At 41.4% G+C, this 15,642-nt stretch overlaps 1 protein-coding gene across 1 annotated transcript; it reads left to right on the forward strand.

Annotated features, from left to right (window-relative positions):
- Positions 1-941: 941 nt before the first annotated feature.
- Positions 942-13,333, forward strand: LOC139647553 (GTPase IMAP family member 7-like). Its single transcript, XM_071523472.1, has 2 exons — positions 942-1,021; positions 12,366-13,333. Exons 1-2 carry the CDS (start codon positions 997-999, stop codon positions 13,331-13,333), a joined length of 993 nt encoding a protein of 330 aa, XP_071379573.1. The 5' UTR covers positions 942-996.
- The last annotated feature ends 2,309 nt before the right edge of the window (positions 13,334-15,642 follow it).

Genomic DNA, 15,642 nt, shown 5'->3' on the forward strand with positions numbered 1-15,642 from the left:
ATGTGAGTGGGTTTATTTGCTAGTTGCAGATTGGCCCAGTTGTCAGTGTTCCTGTCAGTGCCCATAGTCTGAAAATAGCAAATGAACCTGTGCCCATTTGGGCGGGCTGGTCTTAAAATAAGTTGTGTGGTCAGGCACATGGCTGGTGTATTGCTGTTTTTAGAATTTACTTCCTAACCAATATCATGTTGATGAAGTCACAGTTTTATTATAAACTATGTGAGTGGGCTCTCCAGCATAGAGACACTGCAGAGCGCGTCATACTTGGAAAACCACGCCCACCGTGGGGGAAAACAATATGGCTAACAAACCGGCAAAAGCGGCGATCGGGAGGAAATCTTTTCAGATATGGACAGCCTGACAAGGCATTCAAAGAATTATTTCAGCACACTGCCTCCACCAGAGAGGGAAATGTACATTGAAAAAATGAACTTAATTGGCCTTGGTGAGGAGAAGTAAAAAGCAGATCACGATAACGTCATCTGACGTTAGCTTAGCAGCTGCTAGCTCAGTAACCAGCTGGTTAGCTCTTCTATCAGACAACACAGTGTTGTGCAACAAGCAAAGGCTTACCAGATATTTACAATACATGTACAGTATAATCCATACTGCCTTTATGATCGCTGTTGTGGTAACGGAAATTCACTTATTACAATGACCAATTTCTCCACCGGCGCTTTGACTTTCTCCATATTTGTTGTTGCTATGGGAAATGGTGAGCTTCTGCTTCATCGCGATTGGTTGGCTGAGAAAACAGCGGTTCATGTCACCCGAAAAGTTTAACATTTCTCAACACTTTTCTCAGTGTAGAAATTACTTCAGATTCTCGCAGTTTTGTGTTTTTTATACCCAACAATGACTAAAAAAACATTTTAATGAGAAATTGTATATTTTAGTTGGCTATCCCTTTAACTTAATATGATCTGCACCCCTGAACAGATTACACACCTGTACTGATCTACAAATCTGAACTGAACTGCACCTCAGCAAGCAAACATGAGCAGTGTCAGCAAACACAGCGGTAAGTTTGTGTCTTATTTTTCATCTATGAACTGATCTAAGAAAAGCAGATGATCGGCTTGATATCAGAGCTGTGCATGAAGTCGGTGGGAAAAGAGGGAACCTCCCAACATCCAAGTTAAGGCTAATGTATTTTAATCCAAAGACGAAGTGTTTGAGTCTACTGAATTGCTTGAGTTAGGCCAGAGATTACCAGGACAAAGTAGAAGTACTTTTGAAATGATTATTAAAATAATATTAAAAAAACATGTTGACGTTCACATTGCATGATGTACAACAGCTAAAACATTTGGGAATGTGATGTAACTTTAGCTTGTTAAATGAAGTGTACATACTAAAAAGAACAATCTGATGCTGTCTGAGTGAAAGATTCTCTGTTGCTTTAGTCATGACCAAAATCATTGATTGCAAATGTTACAGGTCTCAAACTGTGAGCCTGTAAACAGACAAGAGTTCCTGTAAAACAGGAGAAAAATGTCTCTTCTTCGCTTCTTTAATTAACCTCACTCATCGTGGAAATAAAGAAACTATAGCACATTACTCAGTTCAATAAGAATGTATGAGCTGAAGGCTTACAAAACATTTAACTACTGTATTCAAAATGCTCAAAAATGTTCAAAAAATATACACTCATATGATAATATCAATATTACATTAATTTAAAACATGAACCTATACCAAGAAAAGCATTCTTAAGCTCAAAAAATTAAATGTTTTGGAGCCAAAACTAAAACTTTCTTTCAATCTCACTTTGATTGATTTTGGGCCAAACACAGTACATAAAAATGCTTTCCTTACTTGCTCACAACAACAAATGTATTATAACCCTTACAGAATCGATGTTACATGTAATGAAAATATTAAACAACATGTTTATGTAGTTCTATGTGTTTTAACACTTCACAAACCTGTAAAACAGAAGAAAAAATGAGACAGGCACAGTGCTTCTGTTCTGTGCAGCTCTGCTCAGCAGAATGAGGAAGCAACAAGAGTCTGTAGCAAAGAGAGTCCACCCTGCCTCCTACTGGCAACACTGAAACACTCCAGTGTATTATAAATAAGCCTTGTAGTTTCACAAAAGACAATAACTGACCGTTATGGCTCATAATAGAACAGTCTTTCTTAGCCAAAAAAAAACATATTGCCAAAGAAAACAAAACCATAAACAAAATAGCATAAATTGTGATAAATTGTGTTTAAAGTGAACACGTCACGTTTGTAGCTGTGGCAAATTACTTTAAGCGGACAGGACAATTTAAAAGGCTTAATGTGAAAATGGCTTAACAAGGCAAAAAAATATTTAACACTGATGAAAAATTAACAGTTTTTCTCAGGTATAACAACTAGCAATGGTGAAAAGAAAAAGAAAATTTACATAAATTTTTATCTTCCAAATACATTTTTGGCAATTTGTCACATGTTTGGTGTGTGTGTGAGTGTACACCTGCACCAGAGACGTCGTAGGCATCAGCCCAAGGATTGGTACGTGATGTCACCGTCACACGGAAGTGCTTCCGTCGGCTACACAGACACAATTCCTCTGTGTGGTGCTGCTGTCACATATCTATCCTTAGAAGATTTATTCCAGACCGCAGCAGAAAGCTCTTGAGCTTTAGAAATGCCTGGGAGAAAGTAGCTTTTGTGGACGCTACCGCACGACTGGATCAATAAAACAGCTTCGCTACTGAAAACGCTATTTGATTCAAAAACAGCGACGCTACTGAGAAATGTAGTTAAACTAGTAACGCTGTTACTTGTAGCGACGTTACTACCCAACACTGCTAATATCACAAACAGGCCACTAAGACCCCCCCAATAATATCGCAGTCGTGAAAAAGTGGTTCGTGCTCATATCGCGCACACACCGCCCGCCCACCCGCTCAGACAGAGTTGAATTGTCTTTAACTTTTTGACACCGTGTCACCGCGAGTTTCACCACACATTTGATTATCAGTGGACACGATGTTGCCTGACTAGTGAAATGAGTTCTGTTGTCACTTGAGTTTGAAAAATGGAGGAAAAGTTGATTCTTGAGCTCTGTGATTTCCCAAAACTTAATGACTGCTGTCCAAGCAGCTACCGGGACATTAATGAGACCTAAAGTGTCGGTGCAAGAGTGGGCGTATGAGGTAGGCTATGTACATTACAATTCAGGAGTTCTATATGGCTATGTAAACATATGCAAACGTTAGCTAGCTAGCTGTCATTATAGCAGCATCTTCTGCACTACACGTTCAGTAACTGAACAATGGGGTTTGGTGGTGACTTTCTGTACTGTTGGTTTGATCAATTGTTTACAAATATTGTGATTTCATGTTTGATTTATTGATCAGTAGTCTTAAGTATTTTCCCCCTAAAATTCAATGATCATTTCACAGCTGATATAATCTTCAGGGGGGGAATGCCCCCGGACCCCCCTACAGGGTTGGTGTTCTCGTGGTCTATGCATCTCAACCCCCCCAATGTTCAAACCAAAGTTACACTCTTGGGTGCAGCCGCTGCTGCTCCAGAGAGCTAAACGGCAGAGGTTGGAAAGCAACGAGCTCCACAGGCGAGTATGAGCTGATGACCTTAGGGACAAAGTTAGGCCGTAAGGTAAATTCCCAGGGGCAAAGAGTATAGATGCAGGATGCACCGACAGCACGTGAATATCACCCACATGCTATGCTGATGCCAAAGCCAACAATAGAGCCGTCTTAAACGACAACTGCTTCAGGCCAATCTGCTCAATAGGCTCGAATGGAGGACTCACCAGAGCCTCTAATACAACAGTCAAATCCCACGAAGGGGAAACCGGCCTAGAGACCGGGAGCAGCCTCCGTGCCCCTCTCATGAACCGGCAGACAAGGGGGTGCTGACCCACAGTCTTGCCCCCAAAGCCAACATGGCACACCGCAATGGCGGCCAAGTACATTTTAATAGTGGAGAAGGCTCTCCACTTATCGATTAAATCCTGAGGGAAGGATAAGATCACACCCACCGAACACTGGAAAGGAATTTCCTGTGCCTTAGCACAACATTCCTCAAACTCCCTCCGCTTACAATCATATAAAGATCTAGTGGAGGACGCCCGAGCATTCTGAATGCTATTTCTAACACTCTGGAGAAATCCCGCAGTGCTCAGAGTAACCCATTCACGGGCCAGGCCCACAGGGCAGGCCGTTCTGGGACAACAGGTCCCTGCGCAACAGGAGAGGCCAAGGCGGGCAGCAGAGGAGTAGTTTCACCTCCGCCAGCCAAGACATCGAGGGCCAATGAGGAGTAGGGATGGGGTTCGAAAAGATTTTATCAAATCTGCAATCGGCAATTTCTTAGTTAAATAATAGGTATTGTTTTTATTGCGCTCAATGCAATAACAAAATAGCTTTCAGCACAAGAAAGTTATAAATAGCCTTCTATTTAACAACTAAAACTCTTAAGTGAAGAATCTGTATTTCTTTTTTTTAACTTGCAGCAACAAAATATTCCAGAATTTGTATTGTTTTTCTTTTGCACATAGTGCAGTAACAAAATATTCTTAGCAATGTTGCAAATCACATAATATATAAGAACTAAAACTCAAAGCTTGACATTCAAAGAACTTAGTTCTGTACTGTACCACACATGTAGAAAAACAGTCTTTTTCAAAACAGAGTAGAAGCTACACAATGGCCATATAGACTGGTAAATCAACAGTTCTTCTGCAGAAAAAATAGCATATCTGCCTTCTCTGGGAGTAGCTTTTCATTTTTTTTAAACTAGCTTGGTTCCTCCCTCGCTGTTTAAAAGCGGCGCTCTATCCTTCCCATTCCTGAAAAAAATTACCGTAATGGTCAAAATCGTCGGAAGCGAGTCAAGTCAATTTGTTTATTTATAAAGCCCTTTATCACAAGCATGTCTCAGAGGACTTTAGAGAGAATGAGCCTAACTAGATCTAACTGATCAAAAGCAGTGGTGAACAAAATGATATAGGACAAACAGCGTAAAGCAGAAGACAGGCACAAGCAGATTTTAGCAAGACAAACAGCCTACCTATTCTACATAGCCTAACCTTCCTGGCACCGCCAGCCTTAGACCCTCAATTGCACACAAGGAAAAACTCCCAAGGAAAAAAAAAAAATGGAAGAAACCTTGGGTGGGCCGAGGCAAGGAGGGATCCCCCACCGGGACGGCTGATCAGGTGCCGGGCAAAACAGTGACAGCATCATGGGGAACAACGACAGGAGAAAACAGAAAAAAACACAGAAAGGACAGAGAGAGGCAGCATGCGGCGATGAGAAGGGGCCAAGATCAGCGCTAGAGGGCTGCGGTCGTAATTCTACCTCCAGGTGGGAACAGCAGCAGGGATGGGGGTTAGGGCAGCACCGACGACCGAGGAGCCAGGGCAGCACCCGCCCACTGCCAGGTAGAAACTCATTTGAAGATTTCAACAGAATTAGCTTCCCTGACTGTCAGAGGAAGCTGGTTCCAGAGATAGGGAGCTCAGCAGGAGAACGCTCTACTGCCCGCAGATTTTTTCTTGATTCTAGGGACAGTCAGGTAACCAGTGTGCTGCGATGGAAGGCACGAGGGGGAACATAAGGGATGATGAGGTCGGATAAGTATGATGGTGCAAGCCCACGTATTGGGCTTGCACCGAGCAGTGTGAACACTGCTCGTTCACACTGCTCGTTCACACTGCTCGTGCTGGAGTGTGGTGGTTGCTACCTGTTGCCTCTCTTCTGGTGAAGCCCTGGTTGTTTTGGGTACCGGTCATTGTGGTTGCCTCCGTGTCCTCCGGTACGTGATTCTGCCGGCTGGCCGGTCGCTTAACTCTCCGTAGCTGGCAGCTCAGAGGGGAAGTTTCCACTTTCCATTTGTGCTGCTGACTCTGGTGTTGTCCGTGCCATCTCTCCGGCTAGCTGCTCCTCACCTGGCGGTCGACTACACTGGGGGTAAGTTGCCAATTGTCTCCTTTGTGGTCAACTTAGCTGTGGTTGCTGGTTGCAGTGGCTCCACAGATCGGTGTCCCATTGCTATCCGGTTAGCCCCTGGGAGGTTGGGTGCTCTACAGCAATTCCTTGCACGTTGTATGTGTGGATGTGTGTGTGACGAGTCGGCCCTACTGGCGTGTGTGTAACGAGTCGGCCTTACATGCGCAGCTTGCAGAATTTTAAATAAAACTTCTAATAAGTAACTTGTAGTGGCAGCTATTTCTCCTCACTGTACTACACTTCCTTACTTCGGGTATTGTTTTTGCCGCTTGGCGCTGTGATTGGTCGTCATCAGCTATCTGCATCGGCTGCAGAGAACACCCGGGACGGATTCCGTCTTCGTTATCTGGAACAGGATTAATTTATTCTCCCGGATTTTGTGCCTTTATCTGTTTTTAGTGTTTTTATGCGATGTTTTTAGCATAAAGACACTAATTTGTGTTTTTATGTTTTATTTTATTTCCTTTTAATTTTTAACTTTTTTATTTTTATGTTTTATTTTTTACTTTATTTTTAAAGGATTTTAAGGATTTTAGCAATTTTACTTTTGGATCTCACTTCTTGGCACGGACACTTTCTACTACTGGAGACTACCGCCTAGACTACTTCAGCATGGCGCAGTGTGGCTCCTGTGAATTTACCATCTCTAAGCTGAAATTGGACATATCTCGCCTGAAAGACGAACTAGAGGAGAAGGATAAGTTGATCCTGGGGTTTTCCACCGTTGCAGCAACCCAGTCGAAACATCTTTCCATCCTGGGCCCAGTTAGCGGCAATGCTCCGGTAGAGTCCTGCCCGCCTCGCTCTCCGGTCTGTGGGAACAACGATACAACTCTTCCGTGGTCAGGCTCAATGGCTGCTAGTGGTGACCTAGCCTCCGCATCCGTTTTACACCTGAGGGAGGACATCTGGCCGAGCCTCGGAGCAAAACCGAAGTTTCAATCCTGCTCCACTCCATCCGTGCCCGAGCCTTGGAGCCTAGTGAAGGGCAGAGGGTCCCGTGGCTCTTCTGCTGCTCGGCCCCGCACCTCTGGAGTCTTGAGACTTGAAAACAAGTTCCAGGCTTTGGAAAACTTGGGCTGTCCACCTTCTCCGACTCCAAATGGATGCTTGTCCTCTGGCTCAGGTGCCACTCTGGAGGTCCGTCCCTCTCTGGCAGCTGCGGAGAGGGCTTCCCCGTCAGTGTTATCCACCAAGGCTATGGTTAACTCCAAGCCCGCAACAAGTATCTGCTCACACCGAAGGAAACCCGGGCAGCTCCTAGCCCCCGCGGAACCCCCCACTGGACCTGTACTTGAGCCTGCTCCCATGTCATCTGATCCGGACAGACCTCCAAGCAACACTCCCCGGGGACGCTGTCCCCCCACTGTTCTGGTGGTTGGATCATCCATCGTCCGTCATGTATTGCTCCCAAAAGCAAAAACTCTCTGCTTCCCAGGAGCCAGAGTACAGGACATCACTGATGTCCTTCCAAAATGTATTCATGATCATCCCTCCGTCTCCACAGTCGTTGCACACGTTGGATTAAATGACATAAAATCTCAACAGTCTGAGAAACTCAAAGATGACTTCCTTCGTCTTATGGATGTGCTGCAAGCGGCTGGTAAACATTACGTAATCTCCGGCCCTCTCCCCCCCCCTTGCTTTGGCGATGTTAAGTTCAGCCGCGTACGCCAGCTCCATATCTGGCTGAAAGCCTGCTGCAATACCAAAAACGTAATTTATGTGGACAATTCTACTTCTTTCCATAACAGAACTGAGCTCTTTAAATCTGACCGCCAACAGACAATAATCTCTGAACCTGTCCCTGACACAATACATTTGGCTTTGCTGAATGTAAGATCCCTGGCAGGCAAATCCTTTTTGATTAATGATTTCATTACAGATCATAAACTTGACGTTGTGTTTTTAACCGAAACATGGTTGGATGAAAACAACAGGGCAGCAGCTCTTATTGAGTCAGCGCCCCCCAACTTTAACTTTCTGGATGTAGTTAGAGCAGGAAGAAGAGGTGGTGGTGTAGCTGTTATATTCAAGGATGTGTTCTTTTGCAAACAATTACTATTTGGTACATACAACTCCTTTGAATATCTCGCAGTTATACTAAATAGGAGTGCTAAAACTATCCTGTTAAATATCTATAGGCCACCAAAATATTCAGCTACATTTTTTGATGAGTTTGCAGAATTGATGTCCATTATTGTAACTGACTTTGACCGTGTAATTATTACTGGTGATTTTAATATTCATGCTGACAATCCAAATGATAGGAATGCCCAAGAACTTTCCTTTATCTTGGAAAACTTTGAACTCTCTCAGCATGTAAAAGAGCCTACTCACAACAAAGGCCATATACTGGACCTGGTTATCTCCAAAGGTCTTGATATCTCCAATGTCATGGTCCTTGATGCTGCCTTATCGGATCATTTCTGTGTTCTGTTTGATATGACTGTCATAGTGGACACTCGCACTAGGTCCAAAACAGTCAAAAAACGTTATATCAGTGAATACAGCAGCATAGCATTCTCTCAGGCAATCTCCACGATACCCACGTCTCTGTCAACGTCAGTCGAGGATCTTCTGGACAATTTTAATTCTAAAATCTTAAACGTCATCGATGAAATTGCGCCAGTTAGAGTCAAAGTCTCTTCTGGTAAGCAAAAGGCACCATGGAGGAACGCCCCTCAGGCCAAAATCCAAAAAAGAATGTGTCGAAAAACTGAGCGTAAATGGCGGAAAACTAAACTCCAAATTCATTATGATCTCTATAAAGAGAGTCTCCAGAAATACTATTTAGCACTGAAAAATGCAAGACAATCATTCCTGTCTCAGGTCATTAACTCGGAGACTAATAATGCACGCACACTGTTTGCCACTGTGGATAAACTCACCAACCCACGAGTACCAATGCCTCCCGAATTCAACTCTACAAAGTCATGTAATGACTTTGCTTATTTTTTCACAGAAAAAATCCAAAAGATTAGGCAAACTATCGGTGCTTCCTCACTTACGCTATATAACACGCCTCAGCAATCTACTAGAACTAATCTGGTAAAGATGACTCATTTTGATGTCATAAACCTCACATCTCTTGAAGAAATTGTTTTACATCTCAAACCCTCCACGTACTGCCTTGATCCGCTGCCTTCAGTGTTTTTTAAAAAAGTTTTTAGTTACCTGGCAACAGATGTATTACAGATAGTTAACAGTTCACTGCTTTCAGGGGTCTTCCCCAAAGCCCTGAAAACTGCAGTAATCAAGCCACATTTAAAAAAAGCTAATCTGGATGCATCTGTACTTAACCACTACAGGCCCATATCAAACCTGCCATTTATCAGTAAAATCATTGAGAAAGTTGTCTTTAGACAGCTCAGCAACTTTCTGGCAGTAAATAACTACCTTGACATTTTCCAGTCTGGCTTTAGGCCCCACCACAGTACAGAGACTGCTCTTATCAAGGTTCTGAATGACATTAATATCAACATAGATTCTGGTAAAGTCTCTGTCCTCGTGTTACTGGACCTTACTGCTGCATTTGATACGGTTGATCACAATATATTAACAGACAGACTTGAACACTGGTTTGGTCTATCTAACATGGTCCTAAATTGGTTCAAGTCCTACCTTCAGGACCGAAACTATTTTGTATCAATCGGTAGCTGTACGTCAGAGCGTCTCCCAACAACGTGTGGAGTTCCACAAGGGTCAATTCTCGGACCTCTGTTATTCAATCTCTACATACTCCCATTAGCTGATATTATTCAAAATTGTATGGTTTCATATCACATGTATGCAGATGATACGCAAATATATATAGCCGTGTCACCTAACGAGTACAGTTCAATAGACTCCCTGGGACAATGCATTAAACAAATTAGTAGCTGGATGTTCCAAAATTTTCTCCAGTTAAATGAAGAAAAAACTGAAGTCATTGTTTTTGGGGCCAAAGAAGAAAGACTTAGAGTCTCTGCTCACCTAAATAGTCTGTCCTTGAAGAGCAAAAATCAAGCTAGAAACCTCGGTGTTATCCTGGATTCAGACTTAAATTTCAGTAGTCACATTAAATCAATAACTAAATCAGCCTTTTATCACCTTAAAAACATTGTAAGGATCAGAGACTTGATGTCAAAACATGACCTAGAGAAACTTGTGCATGCTTTTATCTCTAGCAGGCTGGACTACTGCAACGGACTGTTTACAGGTCTGTCTAAGACAGCAATCAGACAGCTTCAGCTCATCCAAAATGCGGCTGCCAGGGTTGTATCAAAGACCAAAAAATACCAGCATATAACTCCAGTTCTCAGAGCACTACATTGGCTACCTGTTTCCCACAGAATCAATTTCAAAATTCTATTACTTGTCCATAAATCATTGAATGGTTTAGGTCCAAGATACCTATCAGATCTCCTGACCCAATACGAACCTTGCAGACCTCTTAGGTCGGTTGGCTCTGGATTACTGACTGTTCCCAGAGTAAAAACAAAACATGGTGAAGCTGCCTTTAGCTTCCATGCTGCTCAAATGTGGAACAAATTGCCAGTGGAGCTGAGACTTGAGCCAATGCTGACTACTTTTAAATCTAAGCTAAAGACCTACCTGTTTACCATTGCTTTTAATTGATTTTCTTTTATACTACTATTTTTTTTTTTTTTTTTTTTTTTTTTTTTTTAAATCTGTGGGCATTTGCCTGTTTGCTTTTATTGTTTTTATTCTGTGTCCTTTTGCTTGCTCGCTTTTTATCATTTGTTTCTTGTGCTTTTGCATGTGTTCTCTGTAAAGCACCTTGGGTTGCCTTTGGGTATGAAATGTGCTATATAAATAAATTTGCCTTGCCTTGCCTTGCCTTGCCTGATTTATATACAGAAGCACCTTAAAGACTGACCTGGCTTGAATTGAGAGCCAGTGAAGGGAGGTCAGGATGGGAGTACGTGATTACAGTAATCGAGTCTTGATGAAACAAAAGTGTGCATTATTTTGTTTATGAAGTTTTTTTTTTTAAATTTTCTACGTTGTTTGGGGAAAGCAATGGAAAACAATCCCTTGTGCAGCTGAGTCTGTATCCTGAGTCTGTATCCTTGCTGTACTTCATATAGGCTATTGTTATTATGCAATGACACTGACACTTCCCAATCTCAGTCAAGAATCAAAGTGTAAAACAAAACATCCCCAAAACATATATTATGCCCCTACTCACCAAAACTAAGCCCTAGAGACCATGCCTACAAGGCCAGACACAGGAAGTGTATCATGGGAGATATCATTTTAGTCCATTGATAGGAGGCAAGTTAGAGTGAGCTCGGTGAAATGGAATAAACACAATTATTTTCAGTAGTACTGGGAAAAATGGATACACTACTACATCTTTACTGCAGTTACAAAAAGCTACAACATATGTGCCAGTTCAAAATGGGTGATCTTTTCCTTTAAATATGTTTGTAAGTAGTCCAAACTAAGACCTGGCATCTTTGTTATTACACCCAATACACAGAGACCAGAACTCTCAGATAGCAACAGCTCTGCATCAACCGTTGAAAAGTGGGCAAGGTATTAATCAACTTGCACATAATGTATTAGTAAGTGCTGCTATGCTACTTTGTGCTAGTTCTACGAGATTAGAATAGGAGAACATGAATGAATTGTTTTTCTCCATTCATTTTATATTTGCACTCCAAGGATAAACAAATTTAAATTAATTTAAGAGACTAATGAACAGCTAACATTTAAACTGTTGAAGCTATTAAATAAATTGATAGCTTGCTAAATGCTACTATAAAGCAACACCACACCCTTCACTATTGTTTGATCCACAGCTGCATATTGTCCTAATAGTATGCTTATGAATGTCTGTTTTTCATGATAACATACAAAAAAGGTAAATATCAGCAGATATATTGGTAATCTGTTCATTTTGCTCACAAATAAAAATCATGTATGAGGCCTTAATGTTTTCTAATTAGCTGGAGGAGGGCATGGTGGTTCATATGGAAGCCAGTGAACCTCTGTGGATTCCTCTCTGATATCATTACCATAGCTTTGGTCAGATTCTGTAAGCAGTGCACTAAAGACAAACACACACAGTATACTGAGCCTAAGCACAACCCACTGGCAGCTTTACAGCCATTTCATTCCACTCTCACCAAGTGCAGGTCAGTCACTACCTGCTACCTGCTCACCTTTTCAGATTCACCCTGCAGTCTAAAGAACTTTTTAAAGACAAGGAGGAAGGAAGAAAGGCGCTGTACTGTACATGTTAAACACTGAATAATGAATAATGAGGAAAAAACTTCTCATCAAACAGACTGATGTTCAAGACTCAGTGCTTTCACAGTTAAAAACGTTATCTCATATCAACAATGTGACAGATTTAACTGAGGTCCACTTGTTCTTCCACAGGACAAGAGCAGAGCAAAGATCTGAGGATTGTGCTGGTGGGAAAGACTGGAGTGGGAAAGAGTGCATCAGGAAACACCATCCTGGGGAAAAAGGCATTTAAATCCGATTTCTCCTCTTCCTCTGTGACATCAGGCTGTGGTAAAGACAGGGAGACAGTGGATGGGAGAGAGGTGTCTGTGATTGACACTCCAGGCTTGTTTGACACAGATCAAAGTCAAGATGACGTCATCAAGGAGATTAATAAGTGCATCTGTCTGTGCTCTCCTGGTCCCCATGTGTTCCTGGTGGTGATACAGCTGGGAGTCAGATTCACTAAGGAGGAGCAGGAGACAGTGAAGATGATTCAGGAGATCTTTGGTTCTCAGGCAGCCAAGTACACAATGGTGCTGTTCACTCATGGAGACCAGCTGAAGGGAAAAACTATTGAAGAATATATCAGTGGCAGTAAAGAACTTAAAAAGTTCACAGATCAGTGCTGTGGTGGATATCATGTATTTGACAATGAGGACAAGAACCGCTCTCAGGTCACAGAGCTGCTGCAGAAGATTGATAAGATGGTGGCAGTGAATGGAGGAGGCTGCTACACCAATGAGATGTTCAAGGAGGCTGAAGCAGCGATTGAAGAGGAGAAGAGGAAGATTCTGAAAGAGATTGAAGAGAAGAGACGCAGGGAGGAGGAGGAGCTGAAGCAACGTTTAAAAGGAGAAGCTCTGAAGGAAGCAGAAGAGAAGCTTAGAAAAGAAATGGAGGCAGAAAAAGCTAAAGCTAGAGTGAAAGCTGAAAGTACAATTTGGGGTGCAGTTGTTGGTGGACTGATAGGGTTTCTGCAAGGTGTAGTATTTGGTTTTTTGGGAGGGCCAGTAGGTGTAGCGGTAGTGGGAATCATTGGAGCAACTGCAGGAGCAGGAGGTGGAGCAGCTGTGGGAGACGCTGTGGGAAAAAAAGGAAAAATGTGCACCATACAGTAAGAGGACAATAACACTCATGTAGGTCAATTCCGAAATATGTCCATGCATGCGTTAAACAAATCTAATTCTTTTTGTTATTTGATTTGTTGCTGCACAATTTTCATGTTGTGGCAAAACTGTAATCATTGAAATCAAGTGTTATGGTAATAAATATTCAGTTAGTTGAATGAATGCATTTTTACATTTTGAAATTGCATTACCTGCCATGCTTATTTTATTTTCTATCTTTTTATCTCACATCTTATGTATCTGCTGCACTCCTGGTCCCATTGAAATAAATAAGTCGCCCATTTTGTGCAAAATGACAAACTTTGGGGTTTTTTTTGTTTTATATTTTGGTTATTTGGATAAACATTTTCTTTCTTCCCAAATACTCAATATAATATTGTAGGCTCTTATATTGATGTATGGTATCTGTAACCAATATTGATTTGAAAGATGATGAATTCCGGAGGGAAACTCGGACGTAGGACGTAATGTGGGCGTGTCTTCAGTCATTAATCAGACTCTGCTCTGTAGCATGTAAACAGGAATATGAATGGAATATTCTATAAGCAACTCATGTAAACACCTTAATCGAAATATTGTCTTATTTAGAATAAGGTCAATAGTCGGATTCTTGCAGTCCATGTAAACGTAGTCGCTTGATGATCCTAGGGACTATGCTGTGATTGGTTAATTGAACTAATGAACTCATCGTATCCACCTGTGTAGTGGTTCTTTTGTTCTGTGTGTTTGTTGTACTATTCACTTTGCTCTGATGATGGCCTAAGGCCGAAAGCTCAGCAATAAAGCGCTGTGTATTGAAGGCAGTGTGCATGGAATGTTTCTGTTCTATTTTGTGCAAAGTGACAAACTAAAATTCCTTATTTTCTTAATACTGAGCATGAATTTAATTAAAATGTACACAATAATTATTGTTATTATTTTATTTTATTTAACTGTGCAAGAAACAATAAAAGGTGAACATGTGACAAAGTATAGAGACATTAAAACATTAGGACATGAAGACGACATAACTGACATATCACAGGTTATAGAAGGAGAGTGAGGTAAAGTAAAGGAGGGTGAGGGGAGCAACAAACCTAAAACAGACAAACAAGACAGAGAAGAGAAAAAGGGAAAAAAAAGTGTGGATGTATTCTGGATGTATTCAGTCTTTGGAAAAGGGAAGGAGGGGGTCAGTGGGAAGTGGGGAGCATGGAGGAAGAGTGGAGGAGGTGAAGGTAAAGGAGAGTGGGGGTCACATATAATTTTATAATATTTTAATATAATTATTGCAGCCTTTCTATCCTCATTTTAACTTATTAAAATATTCATAAAAGGGGAAACGCTGTTTGGCTTGAAGTTTTTGTTACAATGCTATTTGCACTAAATGCAAATAGTAATACACAACACAACAGGTGAGAATACCAGTAAGTGTAATGGGATTTACACTAAGTATACCTGAGTTTGTGCCAAGAAAGCCATAAAAGTGTTCTATGTCAGTGATGTGCTGCTTGGCAATAACATGGGTTTGTGACAAGGTTTGTGATTTTAATGAACCTAAGGCCACAGAAATGATATTCTCTGTCCTACAATGAACTTTGGTTTTGTGTTCAATTATGGCGGAGAAAACTTTTTTTTATTACAAGAACATAGAATTTCCACAGCGTATAGGTTGAATATGCAAACGTTTTATTATGTATGTAAGCTGCATGATATTGCAATACCAACAACACAATGTAAAGCATCAAAAATAAGTTTAAAGGGGTTTAACAGAAGGTGATAAAGTTAGCTGTAAAACATGCTGGGCCCTCTGCATTGTGAAACCTGAAACCTCAGAATTACAGAAACAATAGTTTAACACCTCATCGCACCAGAGATCTACTTCAAAGGTGAAGGATTGTATCTTTGTCTTCCTGACACTATGCAGCACATCTCATGAAAAATGACAGCATGAAGAAACCAAACACAGTTAAAGGGGTAGGCTTAATAATAATAATAATAACACAGTAGCTGAATATAATACTAATAAAGTGTTTCCAACCTGCTATGGCTTCCTAAGGGTTTTATCTCACCCACAGCCCTTTCTGTCTGAGCTGGTTTAGGGTTTACCTCCCTCCTCTATTCCATGAAACAAAATACTGTAAACAGAACAAATAAGTAACTTCACTTTCTCCCCAACAAACACAATGTGAAAAAACGTCACCGGCCTGAAATGTAATAAATGGTCGATCAAGTAAAATGTTATTACATTATGGGTAAAAATGCTTTTGTTACAGGTTACATCACTACCAGCAGTACTACTAAGTTAGTCTGCTAGAGCT

The sequence above is a fragment of the Centroberyx affinis genome, unplaced genomic scaffold (assembly GCF_046629955.1).
Source record: "Centroberyx affinis isolate AG114_WGS23_722 - 3 ecotype Tasmania unplaced genomic scaffold, CSIRO-AGI_Caff_v1 ptg001092l_1, whole genome shotgun sequence".
Lineage (NCBI taxonomy): Eukaryota > Metazoa > Chordata > Actinopteri > Beryciformes > Berycidae > Centroberyx > Centroberyx affinis.